This window comes from Anomaloglossus baeobatrachus, chromosome 10, assembly GCF_048569485.1.
Source record: "Anomaloglossus baeobatrachus isolate aAnoBae1 chromosome 10, aAnoBae1.hap1, whole genome shotgun sequence".
Classification (NCBI taxonomy): Eukaryota; Metazoa; Chordata; class Amphibia; order Anura; family Aromobatidae; genus Anomaloglossus; species Anomaloglossus baeobatrachus.
This window is the reverse complement of record NC_134362.1, coordinates 192390725-192413790: the sequence shown is the minus strand read 5'-3', so window position 1 is coordinate 192413790 and position 23066 is coordinate 192390725. Positions and strand designations below refer to the sequence as shown.

General features: G+C 48.0%; 1 protein-coding gene across 2 annotated transcripts in view; it reads right to left on the bottom strand.

The window, feature by feature from the left end:
• The window catches only part of PLCG2 (phospholipase C gamma 2), a 187625-nt gene that overhangs the window by 153089 nt on the left and 11470 nt on the right, over positions 1-23066 (bottom strand). For both annotated transcript variants that reach the window (XM_075326077.1, XM_075326078.1), the window contains exon 2: positions 12020-12261. In XM_075326077.1, the coding sequence (XP_075182192.1) occupies positions 12020-12218 (199 nt within the window). In that variant the 5' untranslated portion in view covers positions 12219-12261. The remainder of the gene's footprint in view (positions 1-12019; positions 12262-23066) is intronic.

Genomic DNA, 23066 nt, shown 5'->3' with positions numbered 1-23066 from the left:
AGTGATGAGTGGGCACTACCATGCTCAGGTGCTCGGTACTCGTAACTAGTGATGAGCGGGCACTACCATGCTCAGGTGCTCAGTACTCGTAACTAGTGATGAGCGGGCACTACCATGCTCGGGTGCTTAGTACTCGTAACTAGTGATGAGCGGGCACTACCATGCTCGGGTGCTCAGTACTCGTAACTAGTGATGAGTGGGCACTACCATGCTCGGGTGCTCAGTACTCGTAACTAGTGATGAGCGGGCACTACCATGCTCGGGTGCTCAGTACTTGTAACTAGTGATGAGCGGGCACTACCATGCTCGGGTGCTCAGTACTCGTAACTAGTGATGAGTGGGCACTACCATGCTCAGGTGCTCAGTACTCGTAACTAGTGATGAGCGGGCACTACCATGCTTAGGTGCTCAATACTCGTAACTAGTGATGAGCGGGCACTACCATGCTCGGGTGCTCAATACTCATAACTAGTGATGAGCGGGCACTACCATGCTCGGGTGCTCAGTACTGGTAACTAGTGATGAGCGGGCACTACCATGCTCGGGTGCTCAGTACTGGTAACTAGTGATGAGCGGGCACTACCATGCTCGGGTGCTCAGTACTGGTAACTAGTGATGAGCGGGCACTACCATGCTCGGGTGCTCAGTACTTGTAATTGGTGATGAGCGAGCACTACCATGCTCGGGTGCTCAGTACTGGTAACTAGTGATGAGCGGGCACTACCATGCTCGGGTGCTCTGTACTGGTAACTAGTGATTAGCGGGCACTACCATGCTCAGGTGCTCAGTACTTGTAATTGGTGATGAGCGGGCACTACCATGCTCGGGTGCTCTGTACTGGTAACTAGTGATGAGCGGGCACTACCATGCTCAGGTGCTCAGTACTTGTAATTGGTGATAAGCGGGCACTACCATGCTCGGGTGCTCTGTACTGGTAACTAGTGATGAGCGGGCACTACCATGCTCGGGTGCTCTGTACTGGTAACTAGTGATTAGCGGGCACTACCATGCTCAGGTGCTCAGTACTTGTAATTGGTGATGAGCGGGCACTACCATGCTCGGGTGCTCAGTACTGGTAACTAGTGATGAGCAGGCACTACCATGCTCGGGTGCTCTGTACTGGTAACTAGTGATGAGCGGGCACTACCATGCTCAGGTCTCTTAATAAGTAGTTGGATGCTTAGATGGGCGCAGCTCGAGTACAGAGTATAATGGAAGTCAATGGGTAACTCATTCCGGAATATCTGGGGTGTGACGCTTATGACGTCCCTACTAATCAGAAGAGGCGATGGGGAACTTGTAGAGTTGAGGGTTGCAGGGCTCTGTTCTGGTGGCAATAGACAATGGGATTGGACAATGGACCGGGGACCTATGGATCTTTTTGTTTATCTCTAGTATCATAATATACAACATCTGTTACTCAACCTACTGAGTGTGGAGGATACAGTAAGTGCGGCGGTGTGTACCCCAATTCTCTCCATAGTGTATATTCTGATTTTTTTGTGTAGTTTTGGCTAAAAGGAGAACGGATTTGCTATCTGATGACAGATCCAATTTGTGTCCAATTGCTCTGCAGCGCCACCCCAAGGACAGTGGGGTATTTCATAGTTTCTATTAGTCATTCAATGTAGAGATACCCTCCAGTGGCGTAACTTGAAGCTCATTGGCTCCAAAGCAAAAGCTCCAATCCAGCCCCCAATTATTGCAAATCTTTAGCAGCATTGGTCTTTGCATATAGGCCAAAGTGACTTTTTGGGTCTCCTAGGCACTAGGTCAATAAATATAAGCCAAAGGGACTTTTTGGGCCCCTATGCACGAAGTTGTTACATATAGGTCAAAAGGACTTTTTGGGCCCCCTAGTCGCTACGTCATTATATAGGCCCAAGGAATTTTTCATCCCCCTTAGGCACTAGGTCATTACATATATGCCAAAGGGACTTTTTGGGCCTCCTAAGGGCTAGATCATTATATATAGGCCAAGGGGACTTTTTGGGCCTCCTAGGCGCTAGGTCATTACATATATGTTTTTGGGCCCCCTAGGTACTAAGTTGTTACATATAGGTCAAAGGGACTTTTTGGGCACCATAGTCGCTACGTCATTATATATAGGTCAAAGGAATTTTTTGGGCCCCCCAGGCACTAGGTCGTTACATATATGCCAAAGGAACTTTTTGGGCCTCCTAGGCACTAGGTCGTTACGACTTTTTGGGCTCCCCAGGCACTAAGTTGTTACATAAAGATCAAAGGGACTTTTTGGGCCCCCTAGTTGCTACGTCATTATATATAGACCAAAGGAATTTTTTTGTCCCCCCTTAGGCACTAGGTCGTTACATATAGGCCAAAGGGACTTTTTGGACAACCTAGGCACTAGGCCATTACATATAGGCCAAAGGGACTTTTTGGGCCCCCTAGGCGCTAGGTCATTACATATAGGTTTTTGGGCCCCCTAGTCGCTACGTCATTACATATAGGCCAAAGGAATTTTTTGTCCCCCTTAGGCACTAGGTCATTTCATATATGTGTCAAAGGGACTTTTTGGGCCTCCTAGGCTCTAGGTCATTATATATAGGACAATGGGACTTTTTGGGCCTCCTAGGCGCTAGGTCATAATATATAGGCCAATGGGACTTTTTGAGCCTCCTAGGCGCTAGGTTATTACATATAGATTTTTGGGCCCCCCCAGGCACTAAGTTGTTACATATGTGCCAAAGGGAATTTTTGGGCCTCCTAGGCACTAGGTCGTTACATATAGGTCAAAGAGACTTTTTGGGCCCCCTAGATACTAAGTTGTTACATATAGGTCAAAGGGACTTTTTTGGCCCCCCTAGAGGCTAGGTCATTACATACCGTATATGCCAAAGGGACTTTTTGGGCCCCCCCAGGCACTAAGTTGTTACATATAGATCAAAGGGACTTTTTGGGCCCCCTAGTTGCTACGTCATTACATATAGGCCAAAGGAATTTTTTTGGGCCCCCCAGGCACTAGGTCGTTACATATAGGCTAGAGGGACTTTTTGGGCCTCCTAGGCACTAGGTCATTACATATAGGCCAGAGGGACTTTTTGGGCCTCCTAGGCGCTAGGTCATTACATATAGGTTTTTGGGCCCCCTAGGCACTAGGTCGTTACATATGGTCCAAAGTGATTTTTTTGGGCCCCTATGCATAAAGTTGTTACATATAGGTCAAAGGGACTTTTTGGGCCCTCCCTAGGCACCAAGTCGTTACATATAGTTCAAAGTGACTTTTTGGGCCCTCCCTAGGCACCAAGTCATTACATATAGGCCAAAGGGACTTTTTGGGCCCCCTAGGCACTAGGTTGTTACATATAGCCCAAAAGGGACTTTTTGGACCACCTAGGCACTAGGTCATTACATATAGGCCAAAGTGACTGTTTGGGTCCCCTAGGCGCCAGGGCCCTGGTGCGATTGCAACCCTCAGGTGCCCTCTGTAGCTACTTTCTGAATCAAATAACTGATGAAGGTCCTGAACTAGAGACCCCCAATTAATAACTCTAATAGGGTATTGGAAAATGGGTCTTTTACCCCAGACAAGGTCTTCAGATGCTTCTTGGAGACAGCTTCTATCTCTATGTGATATAACGGCAGGCGTCGTGGTTTGCGAAAGCAGCGTCTCTTCCCCGGACTCCGTTACTGTCTTGTTGACTGATTTGATTATTGTGTTAATACGTCAGGGTTGTCCACTTGACGCCCGTGACTGACACTTCCCTCTTATCTGGGGTCCATCACGCTCCGCTCTCTGCCGGCCGCCGGCGATCACTCAGGATGTACAAGACGTTGATACTTTTAACCGCTTGGAGGATGCTAGAAGGAGCGAGCGCTTGATACATTGTATCTGCCAGGATAAACATTCTATTTGTTTTCAAAATAAAGAGAAAAAAATTCATTCTCATCCAAAAAATTAAACCTCCTCTTGACGCCGACCACAAATCAGTTTCACGAGCCGCCACGAGTCTCTCGAATGTGCAGCAAGAATACAATTTCACCGACGAGCAAGAGGTCAGCGCTTTAAATTGCTTTTCCCTATCTCACATGAAAGAACTAAGCATTTCCATTTATTGACGAGATGATGGCTGAGCTGAGACAAGTTACTTAAATCCAATGACCCCTGGCTTGGAGTCCGAAAAGATCTAGTTGTCTGCGTTCAATAGGGACGGAAAAAAAAAATCCCGGTTGCTTGTTTTTCATTCTTTAACGATAAACAGTCTCTTAAAGTCGCATTCGCCATTTAGAATGTCTTTATTGTTAGCGAGGTTGCAACCCATGCTATTGAGAAGAGGGGTGCAGCTTAGAAAGGTCCCAAAACCCCTTTTCTCTGTCAAAAATTAAATTAACATTTGAGGGACAAAATGTCTCTTTAAAAAAATGACTACTTCCAGAACAGCGCCACCCCTGTGAGCAGGTTATGTCTGGCATTGCCACTCAGATGTATTGGAAGTGAAAAGGGGTGAACTACAATACCGCACAGTACCTATAGGCATAGGGCTGTTTTTAGAAGTCTCTGTCTGCTCCCTGAACCTTATACATTACTTCCCGGCTTCTGACCTCGGACCTCTTCCTGACCACATCTCTGTCTGCTCCCTGAACCTTATACATTACCTCCCGGCTTCTGACTTTGGACCTTTTCCTGACCATGTCTCTGTCTCCTCCCTGAACTTTAAACATTACATTGTGGCTTCTGACCTCAGACCTCTTCCTGACCACGTCTCTGTCTGCTCCCTGAACCTTATATGTTACCTCCTGGCTTATGATGCTGGCTTGTCTGATTACCCTTCTCTCCATACTGCTCGTAGCCTTTTTTTCTAATCGTGGGCAAGGAAGGGGGAAGCAAGCAAAGCCCTTTGTTTCTAAAACATGATAACTGTAGTGCCAGCCGCCGACTTACTCACTGACCCGGCCAGGTCATGTCCTTCCTCGCACTTCCCCGGTCATCCACACGTGCAGCTACCTCCTTCCCCTCCTAAGTTCCCAAGAGTGCACCTAAGACGCACGTGTGACGCCCCTGGCCTATCAGGTCGTCACAGGGTATTGCACAATCTCCCCTCCCATGCAATATCCACCTCCTCCTTGGTTATGGGTCCCCAACTATATGGTGTTGCCTACATCAGCGAATCAAAACCCTAGGTACACTCTGCACCAGACCAACCAGACACACCAGTGGACGGCCTAAGTGGAATAGGGTCGCCCACTTGGGTAGTTGGTTAGGGGAGGTCAGGAGTGTCAGGAGAGAGGAGTCGTAGTTTGGTAGTGAAGGAGAGAGGAGGTCAGGAGCAGGGCTCCTAGGAAGTTACTAGGTGGCAGACGATGGTCTGGGTCTAGGGGAGCTGGACCCCCGGTCGCAGGGGATTGTGGCAAGGGGCACAACTGTCGAGGAGGACAGCCGGCGGCCTTGCACCATCACCTGCCTGGGACTAGGGCACGACGGGGTACGTGGACCCTAGGTCAGGGAGTAGCTTCAGGCAACCTGAAAATTTACCCGACGACAACGGAGCCTTCAAGATCCGCTCTCCACCCACTCCAAAATCGGGGTACTAGCGCAACGAGGGGGATAGGACTTTCCACACAAGCGGTCCAGAAAATCCCAAGCGTGAGCCCTGAGAGAAAGCTCCCACACTTAGCCATACTGGGCAGCGGGACCTGGCAAGTTCCATACTACCGGGGCCAACAGAGAAGTAAACTTAGTGCCAGGAGGCAGGTCACAGATCACCAGGTAGCACAACTGGGCACGGGACCCGAACTAGCTCCCCTCAGCAGCAGCGGTGTCCAGAACTTTGGTTTATCCAGTTGTCGATGTCCGCTTAATGGACTGAGTGCCTACGCAAGTGACCCCTTCGCACCCAACGGCACTCCCCCACCATCACCGAGTCCCGGGGCATCCCCCCTACCCGTGGAGAGTTCTAACACCTGGCTGCCCCATTCCATCACTCCCAACTGCAGCAGTGGTACTCCACATTACCACATACCACGGGTGGCGTCACAAACTCTAACACAATCTCCTGTAAATACCCCCTTTTATTGAGTGGCCACACGACCCTCAGGTCCGGAGACCCCTCGAGCCACCGCGGATCAGGATCCGAGCAGCCCGGCTGCTGGCACAGAGGCGGCACACACGCGCACACCCGCCCTTTTTTTAGGAAATGTGTACTTAAGGCACCCTCTCATTAGGGGAGGTGCCTGCACAAAACAGTCAGTTAGTATGTGAGGCCGCTAGCTAGTTGTCAGGTCTCGTTGTCGCTATCAGTTGATGTGGCAGCTCTGGAACAGAGCGTTTCTGGCCTCCTGACGCCACCACCGATTGTGGCACCAAGAACAGCTAATCAGCTGGGGTGCCGAATGTCAGACCCTGGCCGATCAGACATTGATGAGCTATCCTGAGGATAGGCCATCAATGTTAAAGTAGTGGACAACCCCTTTAAGAGCTCAAAATTACCCTCGGTAGGTTGGCATTGGGGATTCACGCTCTCAGGCAATGAGGGACAAACTATATTGGATCCCATAGATGTTTCCAGTGGCCGGTACTTTACCGCCTTCCCATTACACCTAGTAATGCCATCATATATGGGGGATTATGTAACTTTCATATAAGATATAAGGCCATGTCCTTTTAGAAAACACAACAGATTAGATAACGAGGAGTTAATAAAGGGAGGGGTCCTCTACTTATTTTTTAGTGAAGACTGGCTCTTTCTCTGGAGGACCCGTCCTGTCCTGCATCACATAACCTATTAAAATTGGCAGTGTGTAATACCCAATCTCTCCTGCGGAGGTGCTGCAGGGAAATCAAGCACTTATTGAAAGGATTCTCTACAGTTACAGCAGATCGGGGATGATCCGTGCAGCTTTGTAATCTCCTTATTATCAATTGTTGTTTCTAACAAGTAGGGATTGTGAAAAGCACACAATGGCCGGAGCGGGGCACATTCCTCCGCTCCATACACAATATCCCTTCTTTGTTACGCACGGTGCTATCTTTGTCTCCGAATGTATATACAGCATGTAGCGCTTTTTTTGGCTGATACATGTCCTCTTTTTAAAACATGACCTCATTGCATCAATACACAAAGGTCTAAAGTACAAGGTGCCAGATTCACTATGGGTCTGACTGCCAACGTTTTCTTAAAGGGAAATTCCATAATAAAACCATTTTCTTACAACTTACATTGGCTGATATTGGGGGGGGGGAGTAAATTCAGAACAGTTGTCCCCAAACTTGTTAGATTAGACATCCAAAAATTAATTCTTCCACTACTGAAGAGACTATAAGGGCGGAAAAGCAGAGATGATCTGAGCTGCAATACCAAACAGAGCCTGTAGACAGAAGTGGCGCTATTGTGCACTGAGGTTTTAATCCTTCTCCTTTACTTTTTAAATCATCTTTATATGTATATTAGAAATGAGCAAATGGATACGCTGGACCCGGAAGAAGACCGAGCGGGCCGCACAACCTCCGTCACGGCACCCCACAGGCCGACAACGCCCTTTTCTTTAACCCCAGTGAAACAGGGCTCAGCCAGTCCAGTAGTCTACCACCAGTTCCTCGTTAGATATAGGCCTGGTCCATTAGTAGGATTATATCAGGCCAGAAATCAACTCAGGTAGTTCACGGACATGGGATTCGGGGGTCAAGATAAAAGAGCAGCCCAAGATTAAATTATATATTTAATCGCCTTAAGGGCACACTAGATAATACAATATATAGAAGAATACAAATATATGGTCATAAATGCAGATACAAGTAAGAGATAGTTGCATGCAGATATACAGGTGAATCAGTTACCTTTTCTTTGTTGCTAAGCCTTGGTGCTGACTCTGCACAGGGGTAGACGCTGTGGAGCCACTGGTTTTCTTGGGACTTCCCACACATTTATTGGTCGTGACTTCTCAAAGAAGAATGCCCTCAAAATGTCTGCTCTGATTTTTAGGATCCCTTGTACCTCTCACCTGGTGACCTATGACTGGGCTGGACAAAGGATGGGCCTTGAGGCTCCAGAAAATAATAAATTGGCTGTTTTCCCCATATCTCCGCCTCTGAGTGTCCCACACGGAAAATATTACCATCATATTTCTTGTTATGGCAGTGCCCGCTCATCACTAGTTACGAGTACCGAGCACCTGAGCATGGTAGTGCCCGCTCATCACTAGTTACGAGTACCGAACACCTGAGCATGGTAGTGCCCGCTCATCACTAGTTACCAGTACTGAGCACCCGAGCATGGTAGTGCCCGCTCATCACTAGTTACCAGTACTGAGCACCCGAGCATGGTAGTGCCCGCTCATCACTAGTTACGAGTACCGAGCACCTGAGCATGGTAGTGCCCGCTCATCACTAGTTACGAGTACCGAACACCTGAGCATGGTAGTGCCCGCTCATCACTAGTTACCAGTACTGAGCACCCGAGCATGGTAGTGCCCGCTCATCACTAGTTACCAGTACTGAGCACCCGAGCATGGTAGTGCCCGCTCATCACTAGTTACCAGTACTGAGCACCCGAGCATGGTAGTGCCCGCTCATCACTAGTTACGAATACCGAGCACCTGAGCATGGCAGTGCCCGCTCATCACTAGTTACAAGTACAGAGCACCCGAGCATGGTAGTGCCCGCTCATCACTAGTTACGAGTACAGAGCACCTTAGCATGGTAGTGCCCACTCATCACTAGTTACCAGTACTGAGCACCCGAGCATGGTAGTGCCTGCTCATCACTAGTTACGAGTACTGAGCACCTGAGCATGGTAGTGCCCGCTCATCACTAGTTACCAGTACAGAGCACCCGAGCATGGTAGTGCCCGCTCATCACTAGTTACGAGTACAGAGCACCTGAGCATGGTAGTGCCCGCTCATCACTAGTTACAAGTACTGAGCACCCGAGCATGGTAGTGCCTGCTCATCACTAGTTACGAGTACTGAGCACCTGAGCATGGTAGTGCCCGCTCATCACTAGTTACCAGTACAGAGCACCCGAGCATGGTAGTGCCCGCTCATCACTAGTTACGAGTACAGAGCACCTGAGCATGGTAGTGCCCGCTCATCACTAGTTACAAGTACTGAGCACCCGAGCATGGTAGTGCCCGTGTGAAGCCCTGGGCAAGCCAGGGGTCACAGGTCATTGCACCACCACACCCTACACCCCAGTTAGGAACACCAAAGCTAAACTAAAATCCTTGTTGCCTTCCTCCAGGGGCTGATGTTCACACCAGGGGGTGGGCCAGGCGGTTGGCTCCGCCCACTGAGGAGTTCACAGCTCTGGAGGCGGGAAGTACCAGGCAGTTGAGCCCAGGCAGGGCTAGAGTGAAGTTCAGTTTAGGAGGAGGAAGTGGAAAGAGAAAACAAGAAGTTAAGCTAGGGAAGTGAAGTGGTAAAGGAGGAGTGAAGGAAGGTGAAAGGTGACAGAAAGAAAGCCTGAAGTGGGTCCAGCTGTGTGCAGGACAGGTCAGCAAGGTCAGCAACGGCGGTGACTGTCTGGAGGGGGACTGTTTGGAAGTTCCTGGAAGGACCGCGGACGGGTATTGGCCCGGCGGTCTGGAGCAGTGTACCAAAGGACAGTCAGCACCAGGGCAGGGGCCTCTCGGACCCTGGCAAGGCTAGGAGTCGCCAGAATTTGCCAAATCCGTCAGTGAAGGGGACGTCGATCCCCCAACAACCAAGTCCCGATTGAAGGCAACAGCCCAACCATTGTAGTAGAAACACCGCCACCGCCAGGGCACCAGTTTCTCAGGGCCAGCGCCTGCGGGCAAAGAGTAGAGCTCCTCCGGCCCAGCTTGAAGCCGGGGAGCGGGTTACCGGTGGGGACCCATCGCTACCAACACAGAAACAAAGGTGCTAGGAAAAGGGACATCACCGTCACCTACTGGGAGAGCAAGTGCAGGCGTCTGTGGGAACCGTCTCTCCAGCCGTGTGGTTTACCGTAAAACTGTGTCAACGTCTCAGGCTGAGTGAGTACCACAGTGCCGCAAGGCACAGCGCTGCCCCCGCGTCCCTGCGCCCACCAGGCCCTGCATCTCCCATCTCATCACCGGGCCCCGGGATCACCAACCCCTACCCACGGAGGGGCAACACAACACCTGGCTGCTCCGCATCACCATCCCCGGGATCCCCATATTGAGCAGCGGTGGTGAAATCACCACAACCGTGGGTGGTGTCACGGACAATAAACAATCCCCACACCCAACAAACCCCTTTCACTCACGGGCGAGGAGCGCCGCTCGAGAACCTCCGGGATCCGGCCCACGGCTCGAGCCACCACTGAGCAGCAACCGCCGGACCCGAGCAGAAGGGGTGAGCGTAGTGTGCTGACACCCTCCTCCCCGCCCGCGACACCCGCTCATCACTAGTTACAAGTAATGAGCACCTGAGCATGGTAGTGCCCGCTCATCACTAGTTACAAGTACTGAGCATCCGAGCATGGTAGTGCCCGCTCATCACTAGTTACAAGTACTGAGCACCTGAGCATGGTAGTGCCCGCTCATCACTAGTTACCAGTACTGAGCACCCGAGCATGGTAGTGCCCGCCCATCACTAGTTACGAGTACTGAGCACCCGAGCATGGTAGTGCCCGCTCATCACTAGTTACCAGTACGGAGCACCCGAGCATGGTAGTGCCCGCCCATCACTAGTTACCAGTACTGAGCACCCGAGCATGGTAGTGCCCGCTCATCACTAGTTACAAGTACTGAGCATCCGAGCATGGTAGTGCCCGCCCATCACTAGTTACGAGTACGGAGCACCCGAGCATGGTAGTGCCTGCTCATCACTAGTTACCAGTACTGAGCACCCGAGCATGGTAGTGCCCACTCATCACTAGTTACCAGTACTGAGCACCCGAGCATGATAGTGCCCGCTCATCACTAGTTACCAGTACCGAGCACCCGAGCATGGTAGTGCCCGCTCATCACTAGTTATGAGTACTGAGCACCCGAGCATGGTAGTGCCCGCTCATCACTAGTTACGAGTACGGAGCACCCGAGCATGGTAGTGTCCGCTCATCACTAGTTACCAGTACTGAGCACCTGAGCATGGTAGTGCCCGCTCATCACTAGTTACCAGTACTGAGCACCCGAGCATGGTAGTGCCCGCTCATCACTAGTTACCAGTACTGAGCACCTGAGCATGGTAGTGCCCGCTCATCACTAGTTACAAGTACCGAACACCCGAGCATGGTAGTGCCCACTCATCACTAGTTACCAGTACTGAGCACCCGACCATGGTAGTGCCCGCTCATCACTAGTTACAAGTACTGAGCACCCGAGCATGGTAGTGCCCACTCATCACTAGTTACCAGTACTGAGCACCTGAGCATGGTAGTGCTCACTCATCACTAGTTACCAGTACTGAGCACCCGAGCATGGTAGTGCCCACTCATCACTAGTTACCAGTACTGAGCACCTGAGCATGTTAGTGCCCGCTCATCACTAGTTACAAGTACTGAGCACCCGAGCATGGTAGTGCCCGCTCATCACTAGTTACAAGTACTGAGCACCCGAGCATGGTAGTGCCCGCTCATCACTAGTTACCAGTACTGAGCACCTGAGCATGGTAGTGCTCACTCATCACTAGTTACCAGTACTGAGCACCCGAGCATGGTAGTGCCCACTCATCACTAGTTACCAGTACTGAGCACCTGAGCATGTTAGTGCCCGCTCATCACTAGTTACAAGTACTGAGCACCCGAGCATGGTAGTGCCCGCTCATCACTAGTTACAAGTACTGAGCACCCGAGCATGGTAGTGCCGCTCATCGCTAGTCTGGACTAATGTATGCAAAAAAGGAGATACTACGAGATTGCCGTGGTGGTCGGTTACCTAGGCAATGAGCAGTTGACCATAGAGTTGAAAATCTGTGTTTTAACCCTACTGGAAAGATCCCGAGTGAAGACTTGGACAGTCTGATCTCCTCCATCACTGTACATATCCATATTGTGATCTTGGCCCTCAGCGGCTGGGATTTGCGCCAATTTGCATTAATACTGTATTTAAGTATCTTCTAGAAGGTGAATGATACTCACAGAATCCTTCAAGTTTATCGGCAGTCTTGCTCCAGGCCACCTGGAAGGTTTCCCTTATGACTTGGATGGTCCTTCGCTCAGACTGAGACTTCTTGTAGTTAAAGACCGTCATTACAGTGCCCAGTTCAAGAGTCCTCTTGATCTGGCTCTTCTCATATTCCGGCAGAGCCCGGTAATCAGAGCTTTTCCTCCGCGCCATCTTAATCGCACACTCCACGATCACCTCAGACCTCTCAAAAGTACTGTGGAGAGAAACAAGAGAAGTGAGATTCTCCTATAGGAATATGTAGAAATACAATAAATATGGCTCGTATGGGAAATCAGTAATGGCACTGTTAAATGATGAGCAGGCACTACCAAGCTCGGGTGATCGGTGCTCGAAACGAGCCTGTCGTACGCTTAGATGGGCGCGACTCGAGTAATGAGTATAATGGAAGTCAATGGGAAAAATGATCGACATATCAGGACTCAGAGGGCACCGTGGCTATAAATATTAGGAGGGCACCGTGGCTATAAATATTAGGAGGGCACCGTGGCTATAATATTAGGAGGGCACCGTGGCTATAAATATTAGGAGGGCACCGTGGCTATAATATTAGGAGGGCACCGTGGCTATAAATATTAGGAGGGCACCGTGGCTATAAATATTAGGAGGGCACCGTGGCTATAAATATTAGGAGGGCACCGTGGCTATAAATATTAGGAGGGCACCGTGGCTATAAATATTAGGAGGGCACCGGGGCTATAAATATTAGGAGGGCACCGTGGCTATAAATATTAGGAGGGCTCCGTGGCTATAAATATTAGGAGGGTACCGTGGCTATAAATATTAGGAGGGCACCGTGGCTATAAATATTAGGAGGGCACCGTGGATATAAATATTAGGAGGGCACCGTGGATATAAATATTAGGAGGGCACCGTGGCTATATACTGTATATATTAGGAGGGCACCGTGGCTATAAATATTAGGAGGGCACCATGGCTATAAATATTAGGAGGGCACCGTGGCTATAAATATTAGGAGGGCACCGTGGCTATAAATATTAGGAGGGCACCGTGGCTATAAATATTAGGAGGGCACCGTGGCTTTAAATATTAGGAGGGCACCATGGCTATAAATATTAGGAGGGCACCGTGGCTATAAATATTAGGAGGGCACCGTGGCTATAAATATTAGGAGGGCACCGTGGATATATAAATTAGGAGAGCACCGTGGCTATATACTGTATATATTAGGAGGGCACCGTGGCTATAAATATTAGGAGGGCACCGTGGCTATAAATATTAGGAGGGCACCGTGGCTATAAATATTAGGAGGGCACCGGGGCTATAAATATTAGGAGGGCACCGTGGCTATAATATTAGGAGGGCACCATGGATATAAATATTAGGAGGGCACCGTGGCTATAAATATTAGGAGGGCACCGTGGCTATAAATATTAGGAGGGCACCGTGGCTTTAAATATTAGGAGGGCACCATGGCTATAAATATTAGGAGGGCACTGGGGCTATAATATTAGGAGGGCACCGGGGCTATAAATATTAGTAGGGCACTGGGGCTATAATATTAGGAGGGCACCGTGGCTATAATATTAGGAGGGCACCGTGGCTATAATATTAGGAGGGCACCGGGGCTATAAATATTAGGAGGGCACCGGGGCTATAAATATTAGGAGGGCACCGTGGCTATAAATATTAGGAGGGCACCGTGGCTATAAATATTAGGAGGGCACCGTGGCTGTAAATATTAGGAGGGCACCGTGGCTATAAATATTAGGAGGGCACCATGGCTATAAATATTAGGAGGGCACCGTGGCTGTAAATATTAGGAGGGCACCGTGGCTATAAATATTAGGAGGGCACCATGGCTATAAATATTAGGAGGGCACCATGGCTGTAAATATTAGGAGGGCACCGGGCTATAAATATTAGGAGGGCACTGGGGCTATAAATATTAGGAGGGCACCAAGGCTGTAAATATTAGGAGGGCACCGTGGATATAAATATTAGGAGGGCACCGTGGCTATAAATATTAGGAGGGCACCGTGGCTATAAATATTAGGAGGGCACCGTGGATATAAATATTAGGAGGGCACCGTGGATATAAATATTAGGAGGGCACCGTGGCTATATACTGTATATATTAGGAGGGCACCGTGGCTATAAATATTAGGAGGGCACCGTGGCTATAAATATTAGGAGGGCACCGTGGCTTTAAATATTAGGAGGGCACCATGGCTATAAATATTAGGAGGGCACCGTGGCTATAATTATTAGGAGGGCACCGTGGCTATAAATATTAGGAGGGCACCGGGGCTATAAATATTAGAAGGGCACTGTGGATATAAATATTAGGAGGGCACCGGGGCTATAAATATTAGGAGGACACCGTGGATATAAATATTAGGAGGGCACCATGACTATAATATTAGGAGGGCACCATGGCTATAAATATTAGGAGGGCACCGTGGCTGTAAATATTAGGAGGGCACCGGGCTATAAATATTAGGAGGGCACCGGGGCTGTAAATATTAGGAGGGCACCGTGGCTATAAATATTAGGAGGGCACCGTGGCTGTAAATATTAGGAGGGCACCGGGCTATAAATATTAGGAGGGCAACGGGGCTATAAATATTAGGAGGGCACCGTGGCTGTAAATATTAGGAGGGCACCGGGCTATAAATATTAGGAGGGCAACGGGGCTGTAAATATTAGGAGGGCACCGGGCTATAAATATTAGGAGGGCACTGGGGCTATAAATATTAGGAGGGCACCGTGGCTATAAATATTAGGAGGGCACCGTGGCTATAAATATTAGGAGGGCACCATGGCTATAAATATTAGGAGGGCACCGTGGCTATAAATATTAGGAGGGCACTGGGGCTATAAATATTAGGAGGGCACCAAGGCTGTAAATATTAGGAGGGCACCGGGGCTATAAATATTAGGAGGGCACCAAGGCTGTAAATATTAGGAGGGCACCGGGGCTATAAATATTAGGAGGGCACCGGGGCTATAAATATTAGGAGGGCACCCTGGCTATAAATATTAGGAGGGCACCGGGGCTATAAATATTAGGAGGGCACCCTGGCTATAAATATTAGGAGGGCACCGGGCTATAAATATTAGGAGGGCACTGGGGCTATAAATATTAGGAGGGCACCAAGGCTGTAAATATTAGGAGGGCACCGGGGCTATAAATATTAGGAGGGCACCGGGGCTATAAATATTAGTAGGGCACTGGGGCTATAAATATTAGGAGGGCACCATGGCTATAAATATTAGGAGGGCACCGTGGATATAAATATTAGGAGGGCACCGTGGCTATAAATATTAGTAGGGCACTGGGGCTATAAATATTAGGAGGGCACCGTGGCTATAAATATTAGGAGGGCACCATGGCTATAAATATTAGGAGGGCACCGTGGCTTTAAATATTAGGAGGGCACCGTGGCTTTAAATATTAGGAGGGCACCGTGGCTATAAATATTAGGAGGGCACCGTGGCTATAAATATTAGGAGGGCACCGTGGCTATAAATATTAGGAGGGCACCGTGGCTATAAATATTAGGAGGGCACCGGGGCTATAAATATTAGGAGGGCACTGGGGCTATAATATTAGGAGGGCACTGGGGCTATAATATTAGGAGGGCACCATGGCTATAAATATTAGGAGGGCACCGGGGCTATAATATTAGGAGGGCACCGTGGCTATAATATTAGGAGGGCACCGTGGCTATAATATTAGGAGGGCACCGTGGCTATAATATTAGGAGGGCACCGGGGCTATAAATATTAGGAGGGCACCGGGGCTATAAATATTAGTAGGGCACTGGGGCTATAATATTAGGAGGGCACCATGGCTATAATATTAGGAGGGCACCATGGCTATAAATATTAGGAGGGCACCATGGCTATAAATATTAGGAGGGCACCATGGCTGTAAATATTAGGAGGGCACCGGGCTATAAATATTAGGAGGGCACCGGGCTATAAATATTAGGAGGGCACCGGGCTATAAATATTAGGAGGGCACCGGGGCTATAAATATTAGGAGGGCACCGTGGCTGTAAATATTAGGAGGGCACCGGGGCTATAAATATTAGGAGGGCACCGTGGCTGTAAATATTAGGAGGGCACCGTGGCTATAAATATTAGGAGGGCACCGGGGCTATAAATATTAGGAGGGCACTGGGGCTATAAATATTAGGAGGGTACCGGGGCTATAAATATTAGGAGGGCACCGGGGCTATAAATATTAGGAGGGCACTGGGGCTATAAATATTAGGAGGGCACTGGGGCTATAAATATTAGGAGGGCACCATGGCTATAAATATTTGTAGGGCACTGGGGCTATAATATTAATAGGGCACCGTGGCTATAAAAGGAGGGCACCGTGGCTATAAATATTAGGAGAGTACCGTCACTATAAATATTAGGAGGGCACTGGGGCTATAATATTAATAGGGCACCTTAGCTATAAATATTAGGAGCTCACCGTGGCTATAAATATTAGGAGGGCACCGTGACTATAATATTAGGAGGGCACCGTGGCTATAAATATTAGGAGGGCACCGTGGCTATAAATATTAGGAGGGCACCGGGGCTATAAATATTAGGAGGGCACCCTGGCTATAAATATTAGGAGGGCACCGTGGCTATAAATATTAGGAGGGCACCGGGGCTATAAATATTAGGAGGGCACCGTGGCTATAAATATTAGGAGGGCACCGGGGCTATAAATATTAGGAGGGCACCATGGCTATAAATATTAGGAGGGCACCGGGGCTATAATATTAGGAGGGCACCGTGGATATAAATATTAGGAGGGCACCGTGGCTATAAATATTAGGAGGGCACCGTGACTATAATATTAGGAGGGCACCGTGGATATAAATATTAGGAGGGCACCGTGGCTATAAATATTAGGAGGGCACCGTGGCTATAAATATTAGGAGGGCACCGGGGCTATAAATATTAGGAGGGCACCGTGGCTATAAATATTAGGAGGGCACCGGGGCTATAAATATTAGGAGGGCACCGGGGCTATAAATATTAGTAGGGCACCGTGGCTATAAATATTTGGAGGGCACCGTGGCTATAATATTAGGAGGGCACCGTGGCTATAATATTAGGAGGGCACCGGGGCTATAAATATTAGTAGGGCACTGGGGCTATAATATTAGGAGGGCACCGTGGCTATAATATTAGGAGGGCACCGTGGCTATAATATTAGGAGGGCACCGTGGATATAAATATTAGTAGGGCACCGGGGCTATAAATATTAGTAGGGCACTGGGGCTATAATATTAGGAGGGCACCGTGGCTATAATATTAGGAGGGCACCGTGGCTATAATATTAGGAGGGCACCGTGGATATAAATATTAGGAGGGCACCGGGGCTATAAATATTAGGAGGGCACCGTGGCTATAAATATTAGGAGGGCACCGTGGCTGTAAATATTAGGAGGGCACCGGGCTATAAATATTAGGAGGGCACTGGGGCTATAAATATTAGGAGGGCACCGTGGCTATAATATTAGGAGGGCATTAAGGCTATAAATGCTCAAGGCTACCAAATATAATATGGTGGCCACTTAGATAGGACCCCCTAAATCTGATTTAAAGGGACATAACCGATTGTATAGGAAATACCTGTATATAGATACAGATAGATGATCGGCCTTTTGATGAGTTTGTACTCCTGTCTGCGTATAATCTATGTTACTGTATAGCAGTCGTATAATAAATACCGTTCTCACCAGGAGGAATAGATGTGACATGATTAGTAGGTGATCTGTGACAAATGACAATGATGATAAATAATATTTCAGTCATGTCATCGCAGTGACTGGCATTTCACCACACATTAGTTACACGCCGTTTCCGGATATCACATTACGCTCTAATGCACAGCAGATATTTTACTACGTGCCGCCATGTAGTGCTCAAATACATAGATGATGGCGCCGAGGATCCAGAATTCAGCCACTTAGTTGGTCTCATAGTTGTCCTAAAGTTATTCACTCAGTATAGTCAGTATTGCCTATGGGTGGTATGGCTGATAACAGAGAACAATAGAGTACAATAAATTGCATTCAGCTGCAAAGATCAGGCAGGCTATGGGTTAAACAAGACTTTTACTCTATCAAGGGACCAATGTCATAATCCACAATGCAATATCTGGCAGCAGTTTCTTCACCATTGCTGTAAAAGGAACTAGCCCATATGATGTTATATACGTCCGTAGTGGTGCGGCTGTGTAGGGGCTTCGCCCCCGATACTAACGATACCTTTTTTACAGAGATCCGATGTGCCAGTCATGAGAAATCTTAGAGTAAAGGAGATATACAAATCAGGCTGCAAGTGCATTGGGGGCGTGTCTGCACTCAGTGCACTTGCAGGCTATTTTTCATATTTCTTCTACAGTAGATTTCTCATGACTGGTCCATTGGATCTCTATAAAAAAGGTATAATTTATACTGGGGGACACGCGCCTATACAGCCGTACTATTACGAAGAAAGTACAAACATTCCCTTTAAGCCATTAAAACTGGTGCCATGACACTTGCCCAAACTTTCAACACCATGAAATATGAATTTAAAAGGGATATGTGATCTCAAAGGTGAACATATTAGAGGTGCACATATCATGGAAGCAAATCTGGCCTTACCAGTGGTCTCGGACAGCTACATAGATCCATATAGTGCTGTATAGAACTGTACACGGCATCAAATGGGAGGTGGCACTAACAGAAAACACTACACAGGGCACCAATGGGAGGTGGCACTAACAGAACACACTACACAGGGCACCAATGGGAGGTGGCACTCACAGGATACACTACACAGGGCACCAATGGGAGGTGGCACTAACAGAACACACTACACAGGGTATCAATGGGAGGTGGCACTAACAGAACACACTACACAGGGTATCAATGGGAGGTGGCACTAACAGAAAACAATACACAGGGCACCAATGGGAGGTGGCACTAACAGAATACACTACACAGGGCACCAATGGGAGGTGGCACTGACAGAATACACTACACAGGGCACCAATGGGAGGTGGCACTAACAGAAAACACTACACAGGGCACAAATGGGAGGTGGCACTAACAGAACACACTACACAGGGCAGAAAATGGGAGGTGGTACTAACCGAAGACACTACACGGGACACTAAATTGGAGGTGGCACTAACAGCACACTACACAGGGTATCAATGGGAGGTGGCACTAATAGAACACACTAAAAAGAGCACCAATGGGAGGTGGCACTAACAGAACACACTACACAGGGCGTAAATAGGAGGTGGTGCTAACAGAATACACTACACAGGGCAGCAATGGGAGGTGGCACTAACAGAACACACTACACAGGGCAGCAATGGGAGGTGGCACTAACAGAACACACTACACAGGGCAGCAATGGGAGGTGGCACTAACAGAACACACTACACAGGGCAGCAGTGGCTGACATTGACTGTAGATGTATTAGTTTAAGGTTTGCGAGTGCCCGGAACACTTCTCCTTTATGTGAGTCTGAGCCGCACGTTGCGCCGCTGTCTATTTAGCAATCAGTGGAGTTTCTCAATCTTTGGTCCATCCCCACCAGAGATGAGCTACAATGAGACACAAGCAAAAACTTGGCGACTGATGCAACGAACTTTGAAAAACAACAAAAAACTTGCATGCAAAATGTTGCGCAGCGGTTGCGTAAACCCTGCGTCCTCCATCACTTATTAGCCGCCATTCTTCAGCTGTCTGACAAGTGACCTCTGGCTCTTATGGCCGGCATTTATGTTACACGACACATGATGATGGAGAAAGCCCGGACACTACTTCCTCGTTGTTTCGTAGCTTCTGCTTTTTTTGCCTATATGTTTTTAGTCTATACCCCCCACCCCAAGCCTTGGCTTTCTGCACCGATGCATCCACTTCCTTCCTCGTGCTGTAAAGCTTCACATAACCTCCCTCCCCATGATCAAATGGACCTGACAGGACACAAGTAGAAATGGGAAAAATGGTGCAATATGAAAAATAAACTGCCATTGATTGTATGCTCCTGGGCTCAAAGACTGCAAGAATCAAGAATATGGCAGGTTGCAAGATTGTAAGCTCTTGTGACTAATATATCTGTTTACTGCTGTTAAAATCCCAGTCAGAAATAGTTAAACTCCAAGAAATAGGTGTTATCAGTCATGGTACAGGAGGAGGAGGAGGTGAGCTGTGACATCACCCATTGTGATAGTGCATCCTGTGTTATTTACTGTATATAGAGGTGTTATTAGTCATTATACAGGAGGAGGTGAGCTGTGATGTCACCCATTTTAAGTGGTGGATCCTGTGTCATCTACGTTATGTAGAGATGTTATCAGTCATTGTACAGGAGGAGGAGAAGGTGAGCTGTGACATCACCTATTGTGAATGGTGGATCCTGTGTTATCTACTGTATATAGAGGTGTTAGTCATTGTACAGGAGGAGGTAAGCTGTGACATCACCTATTGTGAATGGTGGATCCTGTGTTATCTACTGTATATAGAGGTGTTAGTCATTGTACAGGAGGAGGTAAGCTGTGACATCACCTATTGTGAATGATGGATCCTGTGTTATCTATGGTATATAGAGGTGTTATTAGTCATTCAGGAGGAGGAGGTGAGCTGTGATATCACCTATTGGGAATGGTGAATCCTGTGTTATCTATGGTATGTAGAGGTGTTATTAGTCATTCAGGAGGAGGAGGTGAGCTGTGATATCACCTATTGTGAAGGATGGATCCTGTGTTATCTACTGTATGTAGAGATGTTATCAGTCATTGTACAGAGGAGGAAGAGGCGAGCTGTGACATCACCTATTGTGATAGTGCATCCTGTGTTATCTACTGTATATAGAGGTGATATTAGTCATTATACAGGAGGAGGTGAGCTGTAATATCACATATTGTGAGTGGTGGATCCTGTTATCTACTGTATACAGACTTGCTATCTGACATTGTTCAGGAGGAAAGGTGAGCTGAGGCATCACCTATTATGAATGGTGGATCTTGTGTTATCTATGGCATATAGAGGTGCTATTAGTCATTGTACATGAGGGGGAGCTGTGACATTATTGTGAATGGTGGATCCTTTTATCTACTCTATACAGACGTTTTATCTGGCCTTGTACAGAAGGAGAAGGTGATCTGTGACATCACCTATTGTGAATGGTGAATCCTGTTGTCTTGTTTAGGGTCACAGCAGGAGGTTCCCCTTGTCCTCCTGCTGTGACCACAAATCTCCTGGGTGATGTCACCACTGTTCCCTTGGTTCACTCTCTGCCTGAACCTCACAGCTTGCGGCCATGTTCTATGGCCATGCGCTGTGAATTCAGATGTAGCAGGGCTGAAATAATAGACGCCTCCCATTACTAATCTAGGGCTTAATGGCGTCTGTGAGTTGACATTAACCCCTTATTACCCCGATTGCCATCGCACAAGGGCAATTGGGAAGAGCCGGGTAAAGTGCTGGGATTGTCACATTCAATGGATGCGACAAATCCAGGTGGCTGCAAGTTGCTATTTTTAGGCTAGGGGTGGCCCAATGAACATGGGTCTCCCCAGCCTGAGAATACCAGCCCCCAGCTGTCTGGCTTTATTCTGGTTGGGTATCAAAACTGGGGAGGGAACCACACACTTTTTTTAAAAATTATTTATTTAAATAATTAAAAAAATAACAAAAGCCACATGCGGTTCCTCTTATTTTGATAGACAAGCTAAGCGCACAGCTGGGGGCTGCAGCCTGTAGCCATATGTTTCATAATATGGAGGGACCCTACGTCACATGTTTTATTTATTTATTTTTATGCTACGATGGAGACCCTCAGACAGTTGTTACCTTTCATTGTGTTCCTGTCTGTGATGATAATGAAGTGACTGTGGAGAAGTGATTTATACAGAAAAGGAAGTTTCAGGCAATTCAGGCAGAGTGAAAACTGCAATACTTAGATTTTTTTTCTTTTAATATAACTAGTGACAGGAACAATTTAAAAAAAAAAAACACCAACGTTCAGAATGTGTATTTTTAACATGACTTGCTGTACACGCCGGGCCACTTTCTGGTGACACTTTGCCTTAGAACTGCAGCCGCGTCTATACAAATAAACCCTTCTACATTGCAACAAAAGGAGGAAATTGAGCAATGGCCGCATTGTCAAGTTCATTGTTTCGCAGCTGCTGCTGATCTTAAATAACATACAATGTAAAACTTCAGATAAACTTTACACCGAATACTAAAGTGATGTAGACACGTAGTTTTGGGGTCGGGAGAGCAATTATTTTTTACAAAAACTGAAAATGACTGCAAGGTGTGAACACAGCCTAAAGCTACACAGGAGGGCAGAGCTGTGAGTGCATTTTGTGTAGAAAATTGTCACACTAGGTATGGGAAAATACTGAGTGAAAAGGGGGGGAAGGGAGGGGAACCCTGTGTCAAGGGGGGAGATGGTGACCAGCTGATAAAACATTCCGCTGGCCCCTGGCTCCTCTGATATCCCTAGATAGGTTCTGCGCCGAGCATGATACCTAGACCCTGAAAAAGTAGAGGAGAAAAAAGGCGAAACCTGTCTCTAGGGAAGGGAAAGATGGTGACCCCCTGATAAAGCCTTCTGCTGGCCCCTGGCTCCCCTGATATGCCTAGATAGGTTCTGCACCTCTGCGCTGAGCAGGATACCTGGCCTTGAAAAAGGAGAGGAGAAAAAAGGAAATCCCTGTTTCTAGGGAAGGGAAAGATGGTGACCCCCTGATAAAGCCTTCTGCTGGACCCTGGCTCCCCTGACTACACTAGATAGGTTCCACACCTATGCGCTGAGCAGGATACCTAGACCCTGCTTGACCCTGAAAAAGGACAAGAGAAAAAAGGATAAACCTGATTCTAGGGAAGGGAAAGATGGTGACCCCAATAAAACCTTCCGTTGTCCCCTGGCTCCCCTGACATTCCTAGATAGGTTCTGCACCTCTGCGCTGAGCAGGATACCTGGTCCTGAAAAAGGAGAGGAGAAAAAAAG